At 56.4% G+C, this 26,576-nt stretch overlaps 2 protein-coding genes across 11 annotated transcripts in view; one reads left to right on the plus strand and one right to left on the minus strand.

The window, feature by feature from the left end:
- Positions 1-3,142, plus strand: part of GINS2 (GINS complex subunit 2) — a 25,869-nt gene extending 22,727 nt beyond the window's left edge. The window contains exon 5 of the mRNA XM_081216442.1: positions 203-3,142. Coding sequence (XP_081072568.1) covers positions 203-328 — 126 coding nt within the window. The 3' untranslated portion in view covers positions 329-3,142. The remainder of the gene's footprint in view (positions 1-202) is intronic.
- Positions 1,895-26,576, minus strand: part of GSE1 (Gse1 coiled-coil protein) — a 424,827-nt gene continuing 400,145 nt past the window's right edge. For all 10 annotated transcript variants that reach the window (XM_081216433.1, XM_081216431.1, XM_081216434.1 and 7 more), the window contains 13 exons: positions 23,615-23,790; positions 22,979-23,176; positions 22,194-22,385; positions 21,448-21,734; positions 20,336-20,660; positions 17,109-17,722; positions 15,829-15,941; positions 15,320-15,590; positions 13,778-13,891; positions 12,601-12,966; positions 10,646-10,924; positions 6,560-6,663; positions 1,895-5,822 (listed from right to left, as the gene is read on the minus strand). In XM_081216433.1, the coding sequence (XP_081072559.1) occupies positions 5,688-5,822; positions 6,560-6,663; positions 10,646-10,924; positions 12,601-12,966; positions 13,778-13,891; positions 15,320-15,590; positions 15,829-15,941; positions 17,109-17,722; positions 20,336-20,660; positions 21,448-21,734; positions 22,194-22,385; positions 22,979-23,176; positions 23,615-23,790 (3,174 nt within the window). In that variant the 3' untranslated portion in view covers positions 1,895-5,687. The remainder of the gene's footprint in view (positions 5,823-6,559; positions 6,664-10,645; positions 10,925-12,600; positions 12,967-13,777; positions 13,892-15,319; positions 15,591-15,828; positions 15,942-17,108; positions 17,723-20,335; positions 20,661-21,447; positions 21,735-22,193; positions 22,386-22,978; positions 23,177-23,614; positions 23,791-26,576) is intronic.

Below are 26,576 nucleotides of genomic sequence, written 5' to 3' on the forward strand. Positions count from 1 at the left end.
GTGGGCCACCCGCGGGGGCCGGGTGTTCTGTGGGACGGCCCGCGGCATCTCGTCTGCTTCGGGCATCGCGGGAAGGGATAACGAGCCACGCGGGGCTTTCAGAAAATTATTACTCGTTGGTGCCTTATTTTTATCCAGTAGATGTAACCTTTCGTGAAATCCAAGACTCAACCAACCCGGTCTGTTTGCCCTTGTGTTTTAGCTGGATAACTTGACCTTGATGGAGATCAACACCAGTGGGGCTTTCCTCACACAAGCGCTCAATCACATGTACAAACTCCGCACGAACCTGCAACCTTCTGACAGCGCCCAGTCTCAGGACTTGTAGGCAGAGGCTGGTTTGTAGAGGCCCGTGTCTGCCGGCAGGAGGCTCACCGGGTGGCCTGAGTGCTCGGGACGTGACAGAGGTGCTCCCATTTCCAGATCTGGAACCGCTTCTGAGTGTTTGCAGAGAAAGTGCAGTGAGGCAAGGGATGGGCTGATAACCTTGTTGGAAAGCAACGGGCTTGTGCTCAGTCCTCGAGACATTCTGTAATTCCACGTCTGTATCTGGGAGCCAGCTGTCCTTTCGTGGGGAGATGAGAAAAAGCATTGGCAGAACGAATGATTTCCCTAGCAGAGCTCTGGGTCTCCTGCACGGGACTGTCGTGTGCAGGTGAGTGTTTGGTGACGTCGGTGTTGCTTTTAAGATGGAGATATAGCAGGATGGTAACGTGGCCGCGGCCATTTTTCTCCCTTCTTGACCCTGATCTCTTGGGCTAAATTTAGAGTCTGCTACAGAGGCTGTTCACAGAGGAGGACAGCAGATGAGTGGCGAGTGACAGCAACCCGTGTGCCCTGACACACGGTAAAGATGGAGTCAACCCACATCTCTGTTGGGTTTTTTTCCTGCATAACTGCCACGCAAAGGAGCAGGCCAAGTGGCTAGAATGATCTGATGGACCCAACTGGAGAGGGTTAGCAGGCAGCTGTGAACTTCCGACGGACACTCCGGGTATCTCTTGTTCTCTCTTGTTCTCTCGGCTGCTTTTGGGTAAGGCCCTAAGGCGTTGCTCATCAGCAAGAGGAATGTCAGGGGAAAATCAATTCCGTGTTATCTAGTGTGTGAGTGAAGCTGAAGACACGATGGCAGGGGGAAAAGTGGAGCCTGTTACGTGGTTCTTGATGGACTGAGGGGAAGACGGTTCTAGGAAGCAGTGGCTCAGGTAACAGTATTGGGTTTTTTTCCCTACGAGGAAAAGTTTAAGCGCTAGCATTGCTCAGTCCCTTACAGAAAAGTATGTTACCTGGGGCGAGGTGGGGGGGGATGATCGTCTAGTCCTGTAATGAGCAGGTTCGGTAACCAGCTGGCTTCCAAGGGCAGCGCTGTCAGTCAAAAGCAGTCACATGCCATCTCGAGGGTTATGAAGGGTGTACGTGCGTGATCAGCGGGGCCTAAAGAATATCTGCTGGTGTTTTTACCCTTCAGTGTTTAAAATACAAACTTACTTCAAGTTGCTCAAGCACTATTCCTCCGTCCCAGATGGGTACCCAGATGTCCCTCTCACAAGCATCTATTGTTTAAGCACCAAAGGGCCGCACATGGAGGGATGAGGACCCAGAAGACCTGGTCTCATCACTTAAAGAGATGACAGGACTTGTCTTTTCCTCTCTCTCTTATGCAGAATCCTTCAGGTTTAGTCTGGGGGATCTTCTAGAATGAAACCACATGTTAGTGTGGCGGTTTAGGAGTCCTGTGTATCTCAGATCTCACCCCGAGTCCCCTTCTCTTAAAACCTGGCTGAGGCACAGTCGAATCTGTCTTCACACTTTACCTGTAAAGCTGTGTAATTGTTGAGCTCTTATTTTTATTTTTTGGCCTTATTATAACATAGAAAAGATTTTTCTCTTAAGATGATTTAGGAAGATTTTATTTTTTTGGATGTTGTCAGAAATTACAGCAATATATTCATAAATACCTAATTACTACATTCAACAAATAATATTACAATACAGTTAATTCAAACAAGTACACTTAGAACAGGTTTAATTTCACAGCATCTAAACTGCCCCCGAGAGTGACCGAGGCACCGTTCCTCCTCCTTCCATGTACTGGCTGACTGTTCTAGCAGTTAACTGTTGTAGCGTAGGTACATACAGAGTAACACAACTGATGGATTAGCGTGGTCTTCCTCGGGTCAAGGTAGAGTTAAGGAGTTAAGGTTAAGCGCTGGATCGGAAAGTTGGGGACAGGCTACTGCAAGTAGTAAAGTTGATAGTGTGGTTACTTGGAAGAGGACAGGGCTGTTGCGAAGTGGCTAATCCACGCTGTGCGATGAACAGCATCGCGGTGCTGACCATCTCCATCTGGTGGCAGGTCCCCGGAACTTGCTACACTTTAAGCCGTGGCCCAGAGGGAGAGGGGGGTATGCAGTCTAATTTGGGAGATGCGACCGCATTGTGAGCTACTGGACGACACACCATCCCACATACAAACGCAAGACTTCCTGTTAGGATACTTTAATGCTTCGCCGCTTTGCTGAAGGTGTGGGCTCCTTTTAATATTCTTGGAGTTTCCCTGAGGGTGTATAATCTACGAGCATGTTAACGCCAATTAAGTGTTTTGATTCCTTTAGAATATAGACTACACTGTTGAAGAGCCTCTCTTGGTCACTTAGCTGAGATAATGGATTAAGATTATGGCGTTTCACGTCAGTTTGGCTTCTTTCTACGTGTGGCGCCAAGTTTGGGGGAAAGCTCTGGGTTGTTGCTAATGATCTGATTAAATGCAGAACCACACGACTCGCTTTTGGAAGGGATCCTGCACAGGTTTAGCGAAACCCCCTCCAGAGGGCAGACAGCAGCCGTCTCTCCCAGGTGCCGTGGGAAGACACAGGTCGTGAAGGACTGTTCGCAAAAATACTGACACAGAAGTTCCATGGTCAGTTCTAGAGCAAATGTGGTGCACTTACGAACTTTGTCTTTCAAACTCAATGTGAAACAGCTGAACAAAAAGCTTCAGGGATTCCATATTTCTCTGTCAGTTTTTAAGCCCAAACTGAAAAGAGGCTCTGACGCTACCATGCTCTTGTTTTCAGATTATAAAACTAATTATTAAATGGAACCAAAAAACCCCCAAGATTGGGTACTATGTCTCAGTGGTGCACTTTTGTTTTCAAAAGACACTTTGTTACCTTTTTCTTAGTTTATTCATGTCGCCTTATGGGTTTGTATTTATATTCTGATTGTCCTATTACTTCTTGAGCCTTAGAATATTCAGAGACCCTCACAGGTAGGTGGGAGTATGGGGAAGCAGAGTGATGGAGCAGCTCAGAGGCGGGGCAGGGGGAAGGCAGTTAGTTCTAGCTCAGTGACACAGCCTCACCCCTGGGCAGGCATCCCTTTATAACCTGCATGCTGCGTCCTCCTCCCCAAAAGCAAAACACCAGCAGACACAGGCACTCCCCTCAGGTGGTAACAGGATGGGGCTGTGCAAGTTATCAGATCTACTTATCCCTTTGCTTTTTGGCCAGGACCCCTACCAGAGCCGAGGAGCAAAGGCATCCAGACATTTTCTACTACGGAGGGAGGAGGACTGGGGCGAAGCGTTAAGATGTAACCCTTAGGCCTTCAGAGACAGCAAGCAGATTTTAGGTAGAGAAATTCAGTGACATTTTGCCCTGATCGTTGGCAGTGGCGCTCCCTCTAAACACCTGTCGCCACCTGTGGCACATGGCGCTCTGTGTCTTTGCAGGGGAGGAGGCCCCCGGGAGAGCCCTTAGTTATCGTCAAGTCGTTCCTGTAGAGAGAAAAGCACTTGCTGACTGCTGATAATACTGGCGGCACTTTTTGTCTGAGTTTGCTAATAACTGGAAGATTCTTGGCAGACATACAAAGCAAACTGTGTGGGAACAGATAAAGTGACACAATGCCATCTGCCAGCAAGCTGTTCCGCGCAGCTAAGGTCTGGGGCCGAGGGCATGGCCACTGATCACAGTGAGTAGCCTTCCTGAAGGTCAGCCAGCCCTTCCCCTGGCCCAGGGCGTGACGCTCGGGTCCCCTCCCCTCCCCTCCCCCCCCCAGAGAGACCAACCACTGGCTGCTTTGGCCTCTGGTTCAGGCCCATTTGGGCAAGAGATGCCTTCCTGATCTCGATTTCACACTGCCTGAACCTGCAATAACGGGGGAAAGAAGGGAGGGCTACCCCCATGCTTCGCATTGAAATGATCATCCCCGTTCCTAGCCGCTCCTGTGGTTGGCACAGTAAGTCAGTCCAAGAAGAGAAGTCCTGCGCAGACACTGTTCACCCTACTTTCAGGCTGGTACAAAGCTTTGCATCTAAATAAATAAACCCTATACAGTTTCTACTTTGCACCTGCGCAGACTGCTGTAAGACACCTCAGCATCCTGTCCCAGCAGCCGCTCCCTTCCTCAGAGGCTCTTAACGAAGCGCACACACCGTGTCCACCCGGCTCCCACTGGAGCCCGCCCCTCCTCGCTTCACAGCATGGGCGGTGGTGAACTGGCTGCTGTCCGGAGCAGGGGCGGGCGCAGGAGGAGGTAAGACGGAACCATGGCTTTCTACATCATCATTCTGGTGCAACTCAAAAATGAAGGGATCGCATAGGCGCCAGTGGTAAGCTCTTTTACTTTTCTTCTTCTTTAATTTTTTAAAAAACACTTCAATATCTTAATGTCCTGACCAGCAGCAGTACAAACACTAAAAGCAAGGGTTTTTTTTTTTTTTTTGCCCAGAAAAACAAAACAAAAACAAACAAAACCCCAAACAGGAAAACAAACAACAAAAATCCCTCCAAACCACATATCAAAAATGGCAGGCTTTTTTATAACAATAATTAAAGTAATAAAAACATACAAAACTTTTTTTTAATATATATACACAGTACAAGGCTGAAGCACCTTTGACTTTCCTCTCAAAAATTTACGTTTGTATGAAAACACCCCTACCGCAGTAACAATCTGGTGGGTGTGAATAAATGTGTACATAGAGCTCTGTACATTTCCCCCCGTGAAGTAATAAAAAGGTACCTTCAGTTTGTTGATACGCTTTTTACCTTTAGGTAAGGTAAGAGCTTTTCTGGGGAAAAGCCTTTGGGTAAGGCTTCAGCACTGTTGCTTTGTGTGCTCCTAGGACCTGTTGCTTTGAAGAAATTTTTGCAGAAAAAGTAACTGAAATAAGCCCTTTACTTAAAAATGCACCCCACCTTCCTTCCACTGAAGTGTAGGTCTCAGTCCCGGGGAGGACTGAGACCGGCCACCACCCCCTGCAGCCAGAACAACCTGGGTTCTCGAGGCCCAGTAACATGGCAACACAAGACAGAACACCAACGGTCCGATCCAATCTTACACACCCAGGGGCTAGAAATGATTGCATTTTAGTGTTGGTAATGGAGCCTTTCATCTTCAGATTAAAAAATCATGATGTGGGGAAAGAATAAAACTGCCTTTAAAAAGAAAAAACTGGGTGTCCTACAGGGGTTGCTCGCTGAATTACAAAGGCGGTTCAACTGCATCGAAGTCAAGGCAGGTTCGTCCTTTTTTCTGGAGCCCGGAATCCTCTGCTTCATGCATGGCACATTCTCATTTTTTTAAGCTTCAAACCTCCCAGTGAAAAATATTAAATATTCAAGGTAATAAAATAGATACTATTTCTATACTATAGGTTCGGCCTAGTGCAAGGGAAACCGTCACCTAGGATATCCCTTAAAGTAACCTCTAGGCCAATGCATCGCAGGCAACGCAAGGCACTTCCGTAAGTGATCCAGTTCTGCCTGGAGTCGCTCCCTTTCTGAAACAATCTTCTGTTTCTGGCTCCGCAACTCCTGGAGAGAGAGAGAGAGAGAGAAGTTCACGTGAAGCGCTCAAGTCACGCGGTAAGCAGACGTGTGTGTGGAACGCATGAGTGCGCCGGAGGCCAACCTTCAGCACTTAGAACCAGTTCTCACTGTCCCCGAGGTTTCGGATTCTTGCAGTACCTGCGCTCACAGGAGCAGTGTCTGGTGCTGTCGGAACTCCCACCCTGAGATTTGAAAAATCAGCCCTAACTCCGGCTGCTTCAGGAGTGGCCAAGATGTAAGACCCGATCTGAGACAGGCCCCCAGCCGGCGGGTGGGAGGAAGCACAGCTGCAGGGCTGAGCCTGGCGGGGGGGGGGGGTAGGGGGGGGTGGAGTCCGACTCGCCTCAAGAGCCTTCCTCCCTCCGACTCGCCTCAAGAGCCTTCCTCCCTCCATCCTCCTGAGCAAATCACAGGAGCGGGGGAGACTGACGCAGGCAATAAGTAATTCCTCTGAAGGCATATATATACACAGCATCGTCACCCTTCCGGGATCAACAGTCTGCAAATGAACGGCGCTTCCCTCCTTAGGCAAATCTTGCGTATTCCCCGCTAAGACTGTTTTCATGTCTCAAGGGCAAAACTTCCCTTCAAAACTTGTCTGTATGGGTGCTCTTGAACCCAGACTCGAAAGGCTGAACAAAACTAAGCACTATGTGTTTAAGAAAAACCCCCAGGAGCTGATTTTCATGCCCTTCCCCCGCGTGTGGAGCCCTGGGACTCACCGCCATGCTGTGGGAGAGCTGCTCGGCCGTGAGACTGAGGCTGTAGTGCTGGGCCTCCAGCCGCCTGCACTGCGTCTGTAACACCTGCCGCTCTAGATTTTGCTCTGAAAAGACAAGCGATGTTGACACATTTCCTGTATGCAGGGGCCACAGGCCTGGCGAGTGTTCCCCTCTCTCTAGAGCAGCCAGCAAAAAGCCCTCTCCTTTGGACCACACGGCTCCCAGCCCTCTCCATCATGCTGGTAAGTACGTTAAGTATCACTAAGGTAAATCCAGCCCAGTGGAATGAGGACCAAGGATCCAGCATCAAAAGGCAATTTTAAGGGATCCAGGTTAGCAAGTAATCAAGGATAAATGTATAGCCTTAAAATGCATTTTTCAAAAAGAAAGATAAAAAGATAAGGGTTAGTAGGTATGCAAACTTTTAAGCTGTTAAAAATTTATAGTTTTAATGAGTAAAATAAAATCTCTGCCTTTCCAAAAGATACTGAGCCTGGTTTTAGCAGGAGAGTGACTTCAAACCATCAAGAACAAATCCCTGCTTTAACAGTCTCCTCAATAAGTGGTGCTGGGAAAAGTAGACAGCTACATGTAAAAGAATGAAATTTGCAACGCTCCCTAACACAAAAATAATCCCAAAATGGATTAAAGACCTAAATGTAAGACCAGATACCATAACACTCTTAGAGGAAAACATAGGCAGAGAACACTCCCTGACATAAACTGCAGCAAGATCTTTTTTGATCCACCTCCTAGAGTAATGAAAATAAAAAACAAATGGGACTGAATTAAAGCTTCTGTACAGCAGTGGAAACCATAAACAAAATTACAAGACAACGCACAGAATGGGAGAATATATTTGCAATAATGAGACCCACGAGGGATTAGTGTCCAAAATATACAAACAGCTCCTGCAGCTCAGTATCAAAAAAAAACGACCCAATCAAAAAAAAAAAAAAAGGGCAGAAGATCTAAACAGACATTTCTCCAGAGAAGACATAGAGATGGCCAAAAAGCACATGAGAAGATGCTCAACATCACTAATTATTAGAGAAATGCAAATCAAAACCACAACAAGGTACCACCTCACACTGGTCAGAATGACCATCATCAAGAAATCTACAAACAATAAATGGACAAGGTACCACCTCACACTGGTCAGAATGACCATCATCAAGAAATCTACAAACAATAAATGCTGGAGAGGGTGTGGAGAAAAGGGAACCCTCCTGTATAAGCTGGTGCAGCCACGATGGACAGGAGTACGGAGGTTCCTCAGAAAACTAAAAAAAGAGTTACCGTAAGATCCAGCAATCCCACTCACGGGCATATATCTGGGAAAAACCATGATTCGAAAGGATACGTGCACCCCAACGTTCATTGTAGCACTGCTTACAATAGCCAGGACATGGAAGCAACCCAAATGTCCATCGACAGAGGAATGGATAAAGATGTGTACATAATATACAATGGAATATTACTCAGCCATAAAGAACAAAATAATACCATTTGTAGCAACATGGATAGACCTGGAGATGGTCATACTGAGCGAAGTCAGAAAAAGACAAACATATGATATCACCTGTATGTGGAATCTAAAGAAATGGGACAAATGAACTTATTTACAATACAGAAATAAAGTCACAGATGTAGAAAACAAACTTATGGCTACCAGGGGGGAAAGTGGGGGGAGCGATAAATTGGGGAGACGGATTGACATGTGCACACTACTATATGTAAAATATGTAACTAATAAGGATCTACTGTATAGCACAGGGAACTCAGTACTCTGTAATGGCCTATATGAGAAAAGAATCTAAAAAAGAGTGGATACATGTATATATATATACAACTGAATCACTGTGCTGTACACGTGAACTAACACAGTGTAAATCAACTCTACTCCAAGAAAAAAAGAAAAAGAATAAATCCCTCCTTTATATGAAGTGTTTCAGAGAGTGGAAGCCAGGGAAGGCTACCTGACTGATTTTATAGAAGCTAGAACAATCATGATAGCAGGATAAAGTACAATAAAATCAATCTAATACCACTTAAGAATATAAATTAAAAATCTTAGAAGTACTAACAAATCAAATTCAGCAAGGAGTAAGCAACATCAGAAAACATCAATAGGTGAAAAACAAGGTTGTCATCTCAGTAAATCTAGAAAATACATTAGTTGACTTCCAACAACCGCACACCAGAAAACTCAGCAGCAACTTACTGGAGCGCTTGTAAAGTTTCACAGAAAAGAGCCCCATAGGTGTCCCTGTTCAACAGCCTACAAATGGTCCTAGGCGATGCAGCGTGACAAAAAAAAAGGAAATGTATACAAATTCAAAAGGAAAGAATGAAACTTTTTGTTGGCAGGCCTGATCATCTGTGATCATCTAAGGAAAAAGGGACAAAAACTAAAATATCCCCAGTAACAACAACTAGGTGAGACCTAAAGCTAGATCGGATAAAAGGAAAGTCAACCGCTCACGGAGCAAAAATGATTTAACGCCGTATTCATAGGTGGAATAACATCACCATCAACGATGTCCATTTTCCCCAAATCTATAAAATCAGTGTACCTGAAAATCTAACAGTTTTTTGGGTGGAACAAAAAAGGCGATCCTAAAATTCACCAGGGAAAGCCAAGGGCCAAGAACAGCTGAGCTGTCAGAAAAGTCCGGGTGAGTTACTCCAGACAACAGGGAGCTGCAAAGCTACGGCAGTGACACAGGGACAGGCCAAGAGAGCACCCGGAGACAGGCCTGGGCACGTGGGGAGTACACTGCCTGCCAGGGGCACACCCCATGGGGAAGAGGGTACCCCGTAAACCTCCAGGATAATTGGTTGTCTGGGTGGGAAAGGAGGAGTTACACCGCTACCTTACTCCATCCACAGAAATGAATTCTACGCCTAAGAAAAGCAGAACCTGAAGACTTAGAAGGAAATGCATTTGTTATGTCCTTGGGGTAGGGAAGGAATTCCAACAAGGCGCCAAAAAATAAACCCAGAAAAGATGGATACATTTCACTGTGTTAAAATAAAAAGGAATGCTATTAACACATCTCCTTCTGGATATATATGTACTTAATAAATTCAAAATGAGGGTTTCATTTGAAGGAGAAAAGGAAGCAAAATGTAGGAGTTGATACTATACATAAAATAGGGTAAACAACAAGGTCTTACTGTATAGCACAGGGAACTATATTCAATATTCTGTGATAAACCCAAAATGGAAAAGAACTGAATGTATAACCGAATCACTGCTACACACCTAAAAATAACACTACATTGTAAATCAAAAAGTAAATAAACAAAATGTAGGAATTGACCCTGGTTGTGGCTATGTGGGCATTCCTTTTGATTGTACTCGGTGCATTTTAAAATGCTTACTTTAAAATATTTGAAATGATCGTGATATTCGTGATAAAAATGAAGACTCCTGTATGATAACGGTAAACAGAATTTGGGAGTGGCAGTGGCCTGGGTTTTGACATGCTGGTGGCCATCAAGGGTTCGCCTCCTGTACAAAGCACCAGTCCAGGAGGACCACAGAGCATGTGGGGGACACCGCCACGTCGCAGAGACGCTGCACACTTGAGCAGCCTGGCCATGTGGGGCTCGGCTAAGTGAAGCACCTTTGCACTTTCCAGGACCCTTGTACGTAGGCGCAAGTGTCAGGACTGACTGACAGAATGTTTCGAAGTGCAATGGAAGACAGCAGAGGGCGAGCAGGCCGAGGTTTGCGCCGTCATGCTGAGTGGGGACAGGCAGACGTCTGGTGCTTAAATTCCTCCAGTGAGGGCGGCCTCAGGTTAGTCCGTGAGGAACTGCCCCTGTAAGCCAGCCCGGGCACCCACAGAAGCCCGAGGAACGGTTCTGGAAATAGGCGAAACGGCTGACGGAGACGTACCTTCCGGTGTTTCTGCCTAGTTGTGGCCCAGGGACCCCAAGAACCCTGAGTGCTAGTGCCACGACTTAGAAACAGTCCCCAGCCCGGCGACAAAATCTGGCGCCGATTGGCCTATTAAGCTTTCCTTCCCCGTCTTTCCTGGGCCCTCGCCTGGGCCTGCCTCCCGCGCCCCTGCGTACCTTCTACGTGTTCCTGGTAAGCTTCAAAAATGGCCTCGATCCCGTGCCACTTGCGCTTGGGGGGCTCCTCGTCGTCGTCCTCTCCGTCGTCGTCGTCGTCCTCCTCCGAGTCCGGGTCCGCCTCCTGTGCCAGGGGGCCCTTCCTCCCGGTGGGGGGCTCCAGAGGCCCTTCGCGCTGGGGCAGAGGCAGCCGGCTGGAGGACCGCAGTTCGGGGATGTTGTAGTGGACAGAGGTGTCGACGCTGTGGTTCTGCTCCGCAGACAGCACAGCTGCGCTTCCTGGGGAAGAGAAGACGGCTCATCACAGGGCCTGTGGGGACCTGTGCTGGGGGCAGGCGACAGAGTCAGTGTGACTGAGGTCTCCCCGCGGACAAGACGAAGCATGGTGAGGCCTGTGCCCTTCGGAGACCAAAGACGGCACCATCAGGAGGGCTGAAAAGAGCCATAAAGACGGCAGCAGGTAGAGCAACTAAGCCCGTGTGCCACAACTACCGAGCCTGCGCCCTACAGCCCATAAGCCACCACTGAGCCTGCGCGCCTAGAGCCCATGCTCCGCAACAAGAGAAGCCACTGCAATGAGAAGCCCGCTCGCCGCAACTAGACAAGAACCCATGTGCAGCAACGAAGACCCAGTGCAGCCATAAATAAATATTAAGACGGCAGCAGGCCTGGATTCAATTAATCGCACCACGTGTACGAGATCAGCTGTGTTAGGCCCTGAGCTTCGACATCGTGTTCTGTGAAACTGAAACTGGGGGTTTGAGCTTGGTCTACAGCAGGCCCTCAGTAAGTATCAGCCCCCGCTCCTCAGGAAATGCAGGTGCTCCAAGTCCCTGAACACACCCCGTGCCCTGCCGGCTACCAGGAGGCCGCTAGCTTGGTGGGGGGGGCCCTGTGTAGACAAGGTCCTCTCTGCCTTGTGGCCCTGCTGCTGGTGGTCTAATAGGCGCAAGGTGCCTCCCCGCGTGGACAGCAGCCTTGGGCAGTCAGTGGGCCAGTACGGCCCAAACTGTCAGGGGCTGGGTGACTTTAAAGTCTGGACAAAACGGGTGTAACATCAGGGAATGGTTGAAATGAGGCAGGAAAAACGTGTCCTTGGGCCACCGAAAAGTCTCTGTGGGTGTGTTTTAGGGGGGAGCACAGAGGGGTTTGATCTAGTCACATGGTCAAAACATTTCCTTCTTGAAAAATATGGTTCAAGTAAATTCACAACAAACTTCCAATGAAGTGCTCCTCCTGCCTTGGAGGGTTGTTTTCTTTTTAAAGATCACTGCAAAAACCACTGCCCTTTGCTTTTTTAGTATCATTTCATCTCTGCTGACAGCATTGATTACCTGAAGGATACTGACGTCAGAGCTGTATGTCTACAAGTGCTGCTTACCTAGTCAGCTCTTCTAGGTTGCAGTAATAAAATGTCTTTTACAGGTTTGGCATGGGAACCACATTACTTTCTTCTGGCTGCTGGCGTGTACAGAAATTTATTTTACACTCAGTAGTGATTGCATCACTGAGGATTCTGTTCTAATCAACGGAAATGAAATGTACTGACCCCTGTTCTCTGACCTGCAGTGATTCCCACCAAAATGTCCAAGAGGCATGAATCTAGGGGCTCACACATGGGGCTGGAGCACCCAGTATGTCACACAAAGTGCTCGCTGGGCCTAGTTATTTCCAGGTGAGTCTGTAGGGGAAGCTGGGAAATCCCTCAGCTGTAGAAGGCATGGATCCTGTTTTTGCTGAAAAGGCTCCTCGGAGGGCCTTGTTAAATTCAGACAGCCTCTCTTGCTAAGCTTCCCTGACGTGTGGTCCACGGAGCAGCAGCACCCGGGCACCCGCTCCAAGTGGTGCACTCTCAGGCCCCACCCTAGACCTGCAGAGGCAGAACCTGCCTCTATCGTCAGGTGCCTCACGCATCCCAAGCAAGGCTCCTCAACAAAGCCAGGCAGCCTCGTTACCTCTGTGCTTCTGCAGGGCTTTCTGGGTGGACTGCAGGACGGACTCGTGGAACTGATGCGCGAACTCTTCCGCCACGAAGGGCTCCCACGGCTTGCTCTTCCCGTTGATGCCGTGGGACAGCGGCACGGGGATGTCCTTGGGCGCGGGGCCCCGGATGTAGTGGAGCATGCTCAGGCTCTTCTTGCCCCCAGGGGTCTCACTCGGCCTGGCTTTCTCACCGCTGGCAGGGGCTGGCTCCTGGACTCGCTCTTGGGGCCGGAGCTGTTCCAGTCTCCCAGGCTCCGTGGCCTTCTGGATGTCAGACAAGGAAGCAGTGATACCCACAGGCTTCTCCGTATCCAGAGAGGCTTGCTGCGTGGCTGGTTCTTTTAGAGACAGAAAGTGAGGAACGTGTTAAGACCTGCAATGTGAACGGGCCAACCCTGACGTCCAGGGCTTACACTGAATGAAGACATAGGACAAAGGACCCGGACTCTGAAGCCACTTAAGTAAAGGTCAGTGTGCACTGTGTGGTCTGAGACGGGGTGTGTTTAGCAGCAAGGCCATCCTTGAAAGGTGCCCCAGGAGGGCATCTGAGAAGAAGAAGAATCTGAAGGGAGAAGCAAGTTGCTTCCGGTCATCCAAAAGGCAGGAAGTTACGTAGCCCGACCCGACCAGAAAGATCCAATTAAGAACTGAGAACAGGGCCAGACCAACAAGATTTCCTGCTCCGTCAGCAGGACAGTGCAGGAGTCAGAGCCAGTGCAGGAGTCAGAGCCACGAGAGAGAGAGAGAGAGAAGGTGTGAAAGCAGGTACTGGAGGGGCCTGCAAGGCAGAAAGAGCAAGACAAAGACACCAGGGAAGAGAGTGAAGGGTGGATGGACGGGAGCACAGAGCCCAAGCAGCCGGTGCTGAGACCAGGGACACCACTGGGCGGGCGGACGGCGGCCAGAGCCACGCCGACCACCAGGCACAGTCTGCTGCAGCCGGGACCCTCCCCCTGAACCCCCTGAGCCCTGACTGCCAAGGCTTGCGCTCCGGCCGAGGAGATCCTTCCCACGTGCAGGAAGCTTGAGAGAGAGATGGGGAGAAAGAAGCACGTGCTGTGTCCAGGAGGAAGACGACCTGGGGTGGTGGCCTGACCCTGGGCAGCCCCCGGGACAGTCCCAGGCGGTGGCGGATGGGGCTGGCCTTACCGCTCAGGGACCCAGCAGGACTGTCCCTCGGAGAGTTCCTGAGCGGGTCTGCCACCACTGCTGACAGTGCCTTCTGCTTCATGGCCTGGAGCAGCTCAACAAGTCTCTCTTTGTCTATGAGAAAAGCAGCCCGAGATTAACAAGAGGATCGTGTCATTCCTGGGAGGGAAGGACAGCAGGAGTCCAGCCCAGGCCGCGACCGGCAGGCGTGAGTCCTTTAGAACGAGCAACACAGAGCCATGGGGACAGGCTAGGTTTAGAGGAAGAAACTGCACTTTACAGGGAGCCCAGATTCCTCTCAGCTTTTACTACGTAACATTTCAGGTGTGTTCAAGGACAGCTGTGTGTGTGCAGTGAATACCTGGTACCTGCGAGCTTCTGGGGATGAATTCTTACTTAAAAGAGAAAAAACTTGGCCCCGACCCAGGAAGCAACCCCGGAGAGCCCCACAGAACCCTGGGAAGCACAGGCTGCTTCCTGACACAGTCTCCTCCCCGCCACCTGCCACGCGAGTGCGAATCCCATGACGGCTGCCGTTTAGGGAAAAGGGACACCGACTCGGTGACATCTGATGCCACAGATTCCCGACACAGTGCAGGGGCCTCTCGCGGACTGAAGTGGCCACATCCCCGGCGGCTTTTCCTCCCGGAATTAAGTCAGGCAGAGAGATCCTCTTTACAAACACAGCTATGCACGTTCCCAGGGATTTGCCCTGGTCATCGTGTCCCTGCCGCTTCAAGAGAAAGCAAGAACTCCAGCTCACGGGTTCAATACAGAAACTGAATGCTACACCCCCACTAACGAAATAAGTGAAAGCAACTAGATGACCAAGAAGCACTTTTGCTTTCCTCTTCCTTCCGGAAAGAGGTGAGTGAGCACCAGCAAGGGGAGCGTGGGGGCGTGTACCCCAGGAAGGCCTGGTTTTCACCTGCCCCACCATCCTGGCGCTGAGCGAGCGTGAGCGGCAGACCAAGGAAGCAGATGCCCCAGAAAGTGTTCAGACCGCACCACTCCTCCTGCACCATGGGCTCCAGCCCAAGAGTCAGCCCCGACATGGCCCTTGGTGGCCAGACCGATCTGGAAGCATCTCTCAGGGCAAATCGTCCACTCACAGTGGGTGTCGGCTCTGCCCAGCGACCACGAGAGCAGCCGCCGAGAGAAAGCGCCCGCTACCGAGAAGCCTGAGCACCTTGCTCGGGAAGGCGCAGGTCCACCCCACACCCAGGGCGGGTTGAAGGTGCTGGGAGAGCTGACAAGGGACAAGAGCAGGCATCAAGCTCACAGTGGGCTGTACACAGAACGTTAGCACGTCTTCAATTCCACCCGGGATGAGACAAGAGAAAACAGGCTTTGAAGGGGGCCGTGCGAGTTTCCGACGGAGAGAAGTGTGACGGCGGAGACAGCGGGGCAAGTCTGTGAGAGCAGAGGGGAGCCAGGGGGAAGCCCGAGAGCCCCAGGACGCCCCCAGGAGCCCGTGGCCCCGCTTCCTTCCTCACAGACCCTCGGCCCTCCTGGTGAGGCCCCGCCCCGCCCAGGCCGCACCTTTCCTCTTCTCAGTGCTGATGTGGGTCAGGTTGAAGATGGTCAGGAACTTCCTCTTCTCCTCGAAGTTGGGGCTGCTGTTCATCTCGTCGGGGCTGTAGCGGGTGGACAGCGCCAGTCTCGGCGAAGGCGTCTGCCGCTTGCTCTGAACCGTCGGGGGCGACGGGCTTCTTTCTCTCAGCATCCGCCGCCGCTTCCTCCGCTTCTGGGTCAGCAATTCCTCCTTCTGCTGTTGGGTGGTCAAGCCAAAAAGTTGCAAAAACTCTAGCTTCTAGATTGGGAAAGAAAACAAATGAGTTTGAAACCACTGGCAGTGGCGTGCTTCCACTGACCCAGGGGCCCCTCCTGGAGTCCTCGAAGCTCTTGTGCCGTGGCCACTCCGCGCCGGGCCCGGGAGGAGGAGGGCCCTGACGGCGTCCCAACAAGCGTGGGAAAGCCCAGAGGCAGGCACCGAGGTGGGTGCCAGCATCCCAGCCCAGAGCCTGACCGCAGCGACGAACCCCAGATACCTCGGAGGACGTGTCCAACTTGAGGGGCGGCTGCTCGGCCACACAGCGGAGGTGGGCCCTGACCTCCTCTTCGTCACTCTCGTCGTAGGAGTCGTCCAGGTCGTAGTAGTATCCTGGAGGAGGAACGGATCTATTCAGCTGGGCAGGGAGCCTCAATTTGCCAGTGGACACACACAGGGCACTCCACCTGGCAGGCCAGGCCCTACTGCCCTTTGAGCACCCCCAAAGCCAGATTCCTTTCACCCCAGGTGGAAATGTGCATTAACCCTTAGTCCTAGGGCTTCTCAGGGCTGGCAGGTGGGGGGCAGAAGGCAGGCACCAGGCCCCCCTTGGATCCACAGACCCAAGTGACCAGGCGGCCTCCTGGCCAACACCGATTCCCCAGCAGGGGACCGTCCATCACACAGGCCCGGGGCCACGTCCACGGCAGCCCAAGGCTGTCTGTGCACATCCGCTCCCTCCTGCTCGGGAAGGGACAGGCACACTCAGGTCCCCGTCCCCTCAAACGTATAGAGCATGCATGCAAGCAGAGAACAGAACCCCTGCACCCGAGGGCACCGGGGCTCTCCCTCCGCCTTCTCACAAGGTGAGTGGAGCAGAAAAATCTTTCTGGGGCTCTAAATTTAGCCTAGACCAACAATGCAGACCAACCAAGACTCAGTCAGCCTTGGCCCCCGCTTCTGACTAAGAAGCTGAATTCAACACCATGCAGAAGAAACTGGTCTGGACCCAACCCCTCCTGGTCTGACAGGGGGTGAGGGGTGGGGGACAGCCACACTTGCCCTGGGCCTGCTCGCCTGTTCTCCGTGGCTCTCTGGGGAACCCAGGGTGCTGCTGGCTGAGTCCCACCCTACCCTGTGCAGGAGCAAGAAGGAGAGGCGGCCAGAGTTCCCGCGGTCCCCTGGCCCGCCCACCCGCCTGCAACTGGGACGGCGGCCCCAGGAGAGGAGTCCCCGCCGGGCCCGGGCCGCGCTCTCGACAGCCTCCTCCCCTTTACGCTGCACTGTTAATACTTCAGACCGTCTTACTGGCCTCTGTTCATCACCTATTAACTGTGTGTGTGTCTGTGGAACTGTTTTCACAGACAGTCTACGATTTGGATTTTTGGGATAACGCACATTGTGGCAGGACAGACGGGGGGCCCAGGTCTGTCTCCCCAGCAGAAGTGTCAGGCAGGAGCCAGTGAACCTGCTCCCTGGAGCTGCTGAGACCCCGGGGCAGAATGCCCGAGGGAGGAGGGAGGAGGGAAGAGGGATGGCCGCGGCCGCTAGGGACACGACCTTTCTCCTGGGCCTCCCGCCGCCGGCGCTCCTCCAGGTCCAGCTTGCTGACCAGCCTCCGGCGCTGCTGCAGGAATTCATCGTAGACGTAGGTGGGGTCGGGGCCCCGTGGCGCTGGGGGCCGGTAGGGCGAGCCCGGCTTCAGGGGCCCAGGGGGCTCCCCGAAGGGGGCCGGCGGGGCGAGCGGGGCCCGGGGCTGGCCCAGGACGGTCTGGGTGGACGGCTCGAGCTCCGCCAGGAAGTGCGCGGGCGCGGGGGGGAAGGCCTGCGGCTCCAGGCCCCCCGCCTCGCGGGGCGGCGGCTGGTACTTGTCCAGGGGGCCGGCCTCCCGCTTCCGGGGTCCCTCCTCCGCCTTCTCAGGGCAGCAGAGCCTCTCCACCTTCACCAGCGGGACGGCCGCCTGGCGGCTGGGCTCAAACGGGGCGGGGTGGCCGTGCAGAGGGTGGCCCTCGGGGGCGCGCCGTGTCTCCAGCGTGCTGTCCATCAGGGACACCGGGTTCCAGAGGGCCGTGGGCACCGAGTGGTGCTGGGGCTTGGGTGAGATGAGGGGCGGGGGGCCGCCAAAGTGCTGCGGGGGGTCGCGGCCTCCCGGCTCGTGACGGTTTGGTCCCGGCCTGCGAAGGGAGCGGAAACAGCCGTCAGCCGCAAGGGCCCGGGCGCGCCAGCCACCCTGGCCCCCAGACCGCCTGCCAGCAACCCCGAGCCGGCCAGAGCTGGAGGGGCGAGCAGGCCTCCTCTGGACCACGTCCCAGGGCTGGAGGGAGGACGGGCCTTCCGCTCCGCCACCTTCTCTGTGGACGGCTCGAGGCAGGCGTGTGCAGGCCCACTTTGCAGAGGACAGGGAGCCTGACATGGGCTCTGCGGGTCTAGGACAGAGACAGTCCCGGCCAGACCCGCTGGAGCCTGTCTCTCACCCGCGACCTCACAGCAGCTCACCCTGTCCCACTGCTTCCTGAATTCCGAGCACCCTGAGAACAGACCCGCCCCCGGCCCGATCCCTCCTCCAGGCGAGCCACATGGATGGGGCCCGGCCTCCTCTCCCTCTGTGCCCACAGACAGCAGCAAGAGGCCGGCCTCAGGGGTCCACCCGGCCTAGACCTGCTTCCGTGGACACCCTCACAGCCGGCAGCTACGCCCAGAGGGTCTTCAAGGCCCGGGCCGGGGCCTGTCCAGGGAGCCAGGCCACCTGCCGGAGCACGCGCCCCTCACACACAGGCAGGGAAGGAGCCAGAGGGGACCTCCCATCAGACACGCAGCTTTGCCCCGAAGCCAAACTAAGTGCCTCTTTCCTCGGTGCATTTAAAACAACATTCACCTTCCAAAGGACTACGTGGCTACTGTTTCTCCAAAGTTTATCTATTTTTTTAAGGGAAGCGCCACGCTGCCACACTGACCGAGGGTAAGGTCTGAGGGGATGGAAGGGGAAAGGGCAGAGGCCACGGCAGGCACGTGAGCAGCCGTCTCTCAGGGCTCCGCCTGCCTGGCCAAGGAGGGGGCCGGCTAATCAGAGCCACCAAGGCCACTGTGCCTCTGCTGGGCGGATACGAAAGGGAACCATATCGAGAAGTGGTAAGTCCTCAAGTAAACAGCAGAAAAATGAAACCTGTTAGCGAAGCAGTATTTCATGCACCGCAGGCAGGCACAGGCTGATTTTCTAACCCGGAGCCCAAGGGCCCGAAAGACCATCAGGTTCATGCTGCTGTGGGGAGCACCGAGGCCCAGTGAGGGCCAAGGCAGAGGCCACCCCCGCTGGGGGCGGCAGCACACAGGCCCTGACAGCTGCGCTGGGATCTTGCAGCCCCAAGCAGGGGAAGCCACCCTCGGGAGTCAGCGCGCCCTGAATTCATCAGGAGATGCTGGACGTGTGCTGACTGCTCGCCCAGTCCCCTGGGTGTGACGGGGACCAGAGGAACAGAGGGCAGCTCAGAAGCAGACGAGATAGCCCCTGTGTAGCCTCGGACGGGCCCAGAGAAGCAGAGGGTCCGTCTGCAGCACAGACCTCGCTGTGGCCACGCTGAGCGGAGCAGAGACCGGAGGAGGTAGGAGACCCAGGCAGGGGCCTGGCCACAGTGCACTCCCGGTCACACCCAATTAGCAAGCGAATCCCCTCAGTGGATGCAGAGGCAGGACTGCTGGATAGGCCAGCCATGCCCAGGACACAGAAAAATACCCACCAATCAGCCAAAGCTGGAGAAAGAGAGAGGGAACAAGTGGACATTTACAATGCCTCCGACCCAGACACCCAGCACCATGGACATCAGGGGCCGGGAAGAGGCTCAGAAATCCTCCCACCCGACCTCCTTTGTGCGAAGCTGAGGGCGATGGGCCCGGAGAAGGGGAGCAGTGCCCAGCGTGCCCCAGGCCTGGCCAGGCTCTCGCCACCAACTCTGTGTGGGTCTCAGCCCGGCCCTTCAGAGTGAGCCCTGGAGGGAGGGAAGGTGGGGTGGGGGACACAAGGTGACAGCCAGATCAGCAGACAGGGAGCAGCGAGGCCCCACGGGCAGCTGTAAGAAGGGGCCCAGCTCACAAGGCAGGTGTCGGCAGACAGGGGTCCCAGAGACAGGTGCAAAGGCCTCTTGGAAATTTTTCAGAACACAGCTGGAGAAACGGGTTATTTTTTAAAATTACAAAAGCAGTAAAATTAATTTTTTGCCTGATTAAAAATTAAAGGGAGTCCCCCTTCTCATTAAAAAAAAAAGTTTGGGGGCTTCCCTGGTGGCGCAGTGGTTGAGGGTCCGCCTGCCGATGCAGGGGACACGGGTTCGTGCCCTGGTCTGGGAAGATCCCACATGCCGCGTAGCGGCTAGGCCTGTGAGCCATGGCCGCTGAGCCTGCGCGTCCGGAGCTTGTGCTCCGCAAGGAGAGAGGCCACAACAGTGAGAGGCCCGCGTACCGCAAAAAAAAAAAAAAAAAAAAAAGGTTGGGCAGAGGGAGGTGGAAAGGACATAATTATTGAATGAAGATTCTCCCTCGCCCTCCTTCAGGAGCCACGAGCGTCCCTGCTGGGACGCAGCTGGGCCGGGGCTGCAGACACAGGCTACTCGGGGATGGACGCCCCTGAGAAACCAACTTCCCTCCTCACTGCTCCCTCCTCCCGGCCAAAGCAGGGGTTAGAAGGTGAAATGAAACACAGGTGACAACACTCGCGGGCTCGCAGGAAGCCAATCACACGCGCTCATTAAACGCAGGCCCCCTCGTGCAGATGCTGCCCCCATCCCCGGGCCCACCTGGCGCTCTCAGGCCTGTGCTCCGTGTCCGCGGGCGCCGGCGGCCGGCCCAGGTCCAGGTGCTGCTCCAGCACCTGCTGCCGGAACTCGGACACCTGCGACTGGCGGTCCTCCTTCTCCTGCCGCAGCCGCCGCTGCCGCGCCAGCCACTTCTCCTCCTCGTTGGTGCGCTGGAGGAGCAGGGCCGTGGCCGCACTGCTGCCCGGCAGAGAGAAGAGGCCGTGGGTGGAGAGGAGGCCGGGCACGGGGTGGTGCGGGGCGGCCGCCGGGTGCAGGGGGTGTTGCACGGGCTTGGGCGCCTGCAGGCCCACGTCCTTCAGCTTCTCTGTGGGGGAGAAAGGCTGTCACGGCGGGATCTCAGCACCAGGCTCAGTCCCTCCCCGCTGCCCGTCCACCCGGAGGAGGCGTGCACCACCCTCCAAGGACCTCCCCGCGCCCGGGCCGAGATAGCCGGGGGCATGGATGCTCCCGGGCGCTCGCCTTATCCGGGTGACATGCTGGGTGTGGGCGTGTGGGGCAGGCTCACGCCCACACACCAGAGCAGACTTGAACTCTGGGAATCATCCGAGCCGGTTGCTACAAGTTAGATTACGCGTACGTGTAATAAAATAAAATGTTAAAAACTAAGGTTAAAAAATACTTAAGGGGGCTTCCCTGGTGGCGCAGTGGTTGAGAGTCCGCCTGCCGATGCAGGGGACACGGGTTCGTGCCCCGGTCCGGGAAGATCCCACGTGCCGCGGAGCGGCTGGGCCCGTGAGCCATGGCCGCTGAGCCTGCGCGTCCGGAGCCTGTGCTCCGCAACGGGAGAGGCCACAATAGTGAGAGGCCCGCGTAGCGCGTTAAAAAAAAAAAACACTTAAAACTATCCCTTGCTAAGAATTTTGTTACGTTGCACCACGGTGCATAGTCTTTCAGCTGTCTACCTACATCTGTCTTCTCTGTGTCGTGTGCCTCTCCCCCCGGCTCCCTGTCCGGGGACATGAGGCACGCAGCTTGCAAAAGGCATGGTGTGAATCTGCTCCAGGCCTGCGGGCAGACGCTACACAGCAGGGCCCTTTCCTCGGGGAGCCACCAGTACGCCCCTCACCGGGCACGGTCCGCCCCCCGGGTACCTGCTCGGGTCGGGGTCAGCTGCTCCGAGGCCTTGCCCCGCTCCTCAGTGGCGTGGCTCCGCAGCCCGTGCAGCTCGGCCACGGGCAGGAAGGCCGGCTCCAGCGCCTTGGCGGCCAGCAGCTCCTTCTCGCGGGCCCGCTGCTCCCGCTGACGCTCCAGCTCCCGCTCGCGCTCCAGCTCCTTCTCGCGCTCCTTCTCGCGCTCGCGCTCCTTCTCGCGCTCGCGGTCAGCCTCCCGCTCGCGCTCGCGTTCCCTCTCCCGCCTCAGCTCCTCGTCCATCTGCATCCTGCGGGGCGAGCAGAGGGAGATGTGACCTCCGCTGCGGGGGCGCTTGGAGCCGGGGCAGGCCGCTAGGGAGAACCCCCAGAAGCGAGGAGCTGACACCCGAGACCAAGGTTTTGAAAAAGCCAGCATTCCCATCTGAACGGTGACGGGAGGTGAGGCGGGTTCTACTCTTGTTAACGCACTAAGAGACTCAAAATCCGTTAGATCAAAAGCTGTGCACCAGCTCCCGAAGCGCCATGGAAAGCTCACGGCCGGGCGGGACTGGAGATTCTGAGGATGCAGCCTCCTCAGGCACTGGCCAGGAGCTCAAAGCATCCACCGTCAGCGCCCCTTTTGCAGGCGAACAGACCCAGGACCCGAGTGGCCAAGGAGCCCGCCTGGCCACACACAAACGGCCCAGCCAGGCTCTGCCGTCCGGGGAGGGGAAAGCAGAGGACACCCGGCCTGGGACGGGGCTTACCTCTCGGCACTGAGGCTGGACATCCGCTCCGAGTGCAGCGCCGCCAGGGATGAGTGCGAGAGCTCGGGCGGGTAGCGGACCCCAGAGAGGTGGAGATGCATAGCTGATGGATGCAGTGGGGGCAGGGAGCCGGGGGTGGGGATGGGGTAGAAAGGGGACCGCAGGGCCGACAGGCAGTAGGAGTCGTCCATCCTGTGCAGGAAGACGGGGCTAGTGAGCACGGAACGTACAGGAAAAAAGGCAAGACCCAGCCCTACCACCAGGTGCCCCAGCCAGGTACGGTTATTGATCCAGGGGTGCTGGACAGGGCAGGACGGCCACAGAGCCTCCATGAAGGCCCTGCAGAAAGGGTCCACGTCCACAGCCAGACCCAAAGCCCCTTCCTCCCAGAGGCCAACAGATGATAACAGCTCAGGGCTCCGAGGCCCTGCTGGCCACCCCAGGCCAAGTGAGGAGACTTCCAGGTCTGGGGAGGGGTGGTCCACAGCATAACTGCCGACCTGTCAGGGAGGACACGGGAAGCTTCTATGTAGAGCAGTGGTACAGCGCCGTCTCCAGCGGGGTTTCCTGGTCGCACACAAACCATGCGCTCTGCGCTTTAACGCTTACGTGCACCAGTGGAGCCCACTGCGGGAGAGGGAGGGGCTGGGGCGAGGCCAGCTGGGACAGAATTTCCCTCTGGGGGCAAAGTCCTAACGGCTCACGTGCAGGACTGGGAGGGGCGGCCGCCTGGGGTCCCCCTGGGAATCTGGCCCCAACCAGTATCTGCCCAAGGGGCGCCTCACCTGAAGGCCGGGTGGGGGAAGGGGTGCGGGGCCAGGTAGCTGGGGTGGTAGTAGGCTGCGGCGGTGGCCGGGTCCAGGCCCAGGGGGGGCAGGGAGGACACGCGGAGGTCCTCGGCCGTGTGGTAGGGCCGGAAGCTCCGCAGGTAGTCCTCCGTCACCGTGCTGGGGGGCACCACGTGGTGCACGGGCCGCTGGAGGCTGCAGGAGGGACGGACAGAGGACGAAAGGCAGAGGTGAGCCCCAGGCCGGGAAACGGGCCAACCTCCCCGCACTTCCACCATGCCTCCCTCGCAAGGACAGGTCCTGGCAGGAGGCACAGGTGGGCAGCTGCTGCTCCTCGGGCCCCCCCGGCCCCCCGCCGTCCTCACCAAGTGGGCGCAGGGCCGCTATCCGCGGCCTGGAGGGACCCCTGGCTCCGGGAGCCCCAGACTGGGGGTTTAGGGTCGGGCAGACAGCAGAGCCAGCCATCGGCTCAGCATAGAAACGGCCAGCAGGCGCAGACGGGGCTGCCGGCCTGGGGCTGAGCCACCATCTGGCGGCTCTTGGGCTCAGCTGGCACAGCCGGCCTGGCGGCCAGAGCCTCAGGGGTCCAGAGCCCAGCACACATGCCCTCCCCGGGCCCCGACCTGCACTTACTTCAGCGGAGGAAAGCGGGAGTCCTGCACCACCGAGCTGGGGGAGATGCCAAAAGGGTAGGGGGTGCTGAGCAGGTGGGAGGGGATGGCCGGGCCCCCTGCCTTCTCCTGGGGCAGCGGGGGCTCCACGATGAGGCGTTCCCGACCGCTGCCGCTGCCCCGAGAGCCAGCGTCTTGCTAGAGGACAGAGAGCAGCGGGTCAGGGCAGGGGCAGGCGGCTCAGACGACGGCCAACGACGAGCCAGGCCTTCCTCCAGACTCGTGGGGCGGGGGGAGTTTCAAGCTTTAGAGCACGACCTAGAGATGGCCTTTCCTTATGGTTTTCCACCCAAACCCGCGGTATGAGCGGCGTGGCAGGTGGAACAGAAAGAAGGGAGGACACGGGTTCCAATGATGGGTGGGTCTGGACTGAAACGCATCTGGGCGACAGGAAAGGACAGACGCCCCAAGATCGGACTGGAGTCCAGACGAGTGCCCGCGAGGGGACGCAGCATAGTAGGGTCGCCTGTGCCCTCCCAGCACCGATCTCCCACAGGTCACACGTGCTCCAAACTCAGACGCGGGAGCTGGATGATGGTGGTCTCCACACAACCCCCCAACCCCCCGGCGGTGAGCTCTGCACTGCAGCGGCTGTGACAGAACCACGCGGAGCCCCTGGCCACTGATCGCCAGGCATGTGCCGGCATCCCAAGGGGCCGAGGCGTCAGCTGTGCTGCCAGCTGCCAGCCTGCGTCACAGATACCTCTCGGCCCACGGTGCCCGTGGAGGACGTGGCCGAGAAGCTGCTGCTGCCCTTGGGCAGAGCATGCCAGCCTGCCCCCGGGACAAACCCCAGGGCGGCCCAGGCACCGACCAGAGCACAACTGGCCAGACCTGTCTGGGGTCCTTTGCACACTGATAGGGGCAGGGCCGTGGGCCCGCCTGCCCCAGACTCCCGGACGCAGAGAGTGACCTGGAGCCTGGTGGGGAAGGCAGCCCCCGAGAAACCAGCACAGGGGAGGCAGGACGGGAGGAGGCAGCCCCCAGAACCCCCAGCCACACGGAGGAACGTCCTGCACGCCCGCCCACAGAAGCGTCCACAACCCATCGAAAGGTTCTGTCGTTGGGGTCATTCACACGGCTGAGAGAGGGCCGCGCAGCAGGCACCGAGCGTCAACAGCAGCCGGGGGCTCTCGCTCTGGACGCAGGAGCGGCCGCCAGTCCGGGGGCTCCGTCACCGTGATACCCTGTTCAGCCTAAGGTGAGGATATCTCGGCCCAGGCCTCCCCTGAGCCCCCAAAGCTCCACAACGCGGCCCCTCCTTGGCCAGATGGCACGACGCCCGCCACCTGGCGCCAGGCGCGGCCGCCCCTGATCAGCCGCAGCAAGCAGGGCGTGGGCCCGGGTCTGTCCACCCCAAACCCACGGTGTCTCCGCTGGGCCACAACCCTCTGCTTCCTCACTGATGTGGCGCGTGTCCAGGAATGACCACTGTACGTGGGGTGGTGACAAGAGTCTGTCCCTGAGGAGACACCCTCTACTGTCCCTCCAGCCCTGGCTCTGCCAGTAACCTTCCTGTCAGAGTCAGGAAATGGGGCAGCAGAGACCCCCAACCATCTCACTCCCCGTGTGGGGGGCAAGGGACAGACTGCGCAGCCCCCCGGGCGACCCCTCCACCTCCACCTCCATACCAGCAGAGGGTGACCCCGCGGAGCACGAGGGGCCCGTCCGTCACTGTATTTACCAAACGTGCTGGTGGGTGGGCGCCGCGGCAGTGTTCGTTAATTGGAGGAGACAGGCCGCTGATTGGAATTTTTAATGAGCGGCCACATCTGTTCCCACATGTGGGCACAGCCCCTCCACTCACGGCGGGGCCCTCGTGGTGCGTGAACTCCGACCTGCCCTTCCCAGGACGGGTGGTCGCAAAGCGGCAGTCAAGGGTGGGACCCACGCGTGCGGCAAGCCCGGGTCAGGGCAGGGAGCCCGGGACCCCCGCCTGGGTATTACGAGCCTTCTACACGGGGCCCAGCGCGGGGTGGCTCCCGTCTGGTCCTGGAGACCCTGGACAGGTCCCATAACGGCCCCAGACCTTGGTTCCCCCAGCTGTCAAACGTGCAATCACAGCTGCGGCTCACAGAGCAGCAGAGACGGGTGCACGGGTGTAAACGGGAAGCGGGGGTCTCACGCAAGCAGCTGCACCTCCTAGCCCACCCCCCTACACCCTCTCGCGCTCCCCGTCGACACTACCACCCAAGGGGCTGTCCTCAGCGTACCGGGTCCCCCTCACACCCCTCCCTCTGCTGGCGCAGGGCCAGGCCAATACAAGTGCTGACCCCCGCGACGAGGCGCGAAGGCTCCCCTCAGCTGCTCTGGGGCCTGTCCCTCACGGGGGCCACCGTGGAGTGGAGAGGCCCTGTGCCCGAGGTCTGAGATGGACTAAACAAGGGACGGCATGGCCCTCAGATGCTCTCTGGACGGGGACGCAGTGGCTGCAGCCGGAGGCCCCCTAGGTGCCAGGGCGGCTCCCCCGATAAATGCCCGGGGTGATGGGACCCGGGGTGACCTGGGCTCCGCCTCCAGGCTGGCAGCAAGGTCCCTCCCCCCCTCAGGCCACAGTAGGAGGAAGATGGCAGCCAAGGGCCTCCACCGTCAGCCCAGGACAGCAAAGTCCTTGAGGGGACCTCGATTTAAAGACAAAATCTGGGGACAAGCTCCGGGCAACTCCAGGCCATCACACGCTTCCTCGCGCTTCCAGCACTGTTTGCTGAATCAAACAGCAGAGTGAGGGGCCCCAGGCAGCCCCTGTCCCAGGGGAGGGGCCCCGGGCGCACCAGCCCCAGCAACGCCGTCCCCAGAAGCCCCCTTCAACCCTCGGCAGGACAAAGCCCTGCTTGAAGGCGGCTGGGCCAGATGGCACCTTCCCAGCCCGGCCGAGGACAAACAAGGAGGTGGAGAGGCGGGGGGAGGGGGGGGCTGGCGGGCAG

The sequence above is a fragment of the Mesoplodon bidens genome, assembly GCF_964165515.1.
Source record: "Mesoplodon bidens genome assembly, chromosome: 18".
Classification (NCBI taxonomy): Eukaryota; Metazoa; Chordata; class Mammalia; order Artiodactyla; family Ziphiidae; genus Mesoplodon; species Mesoplodon bidens.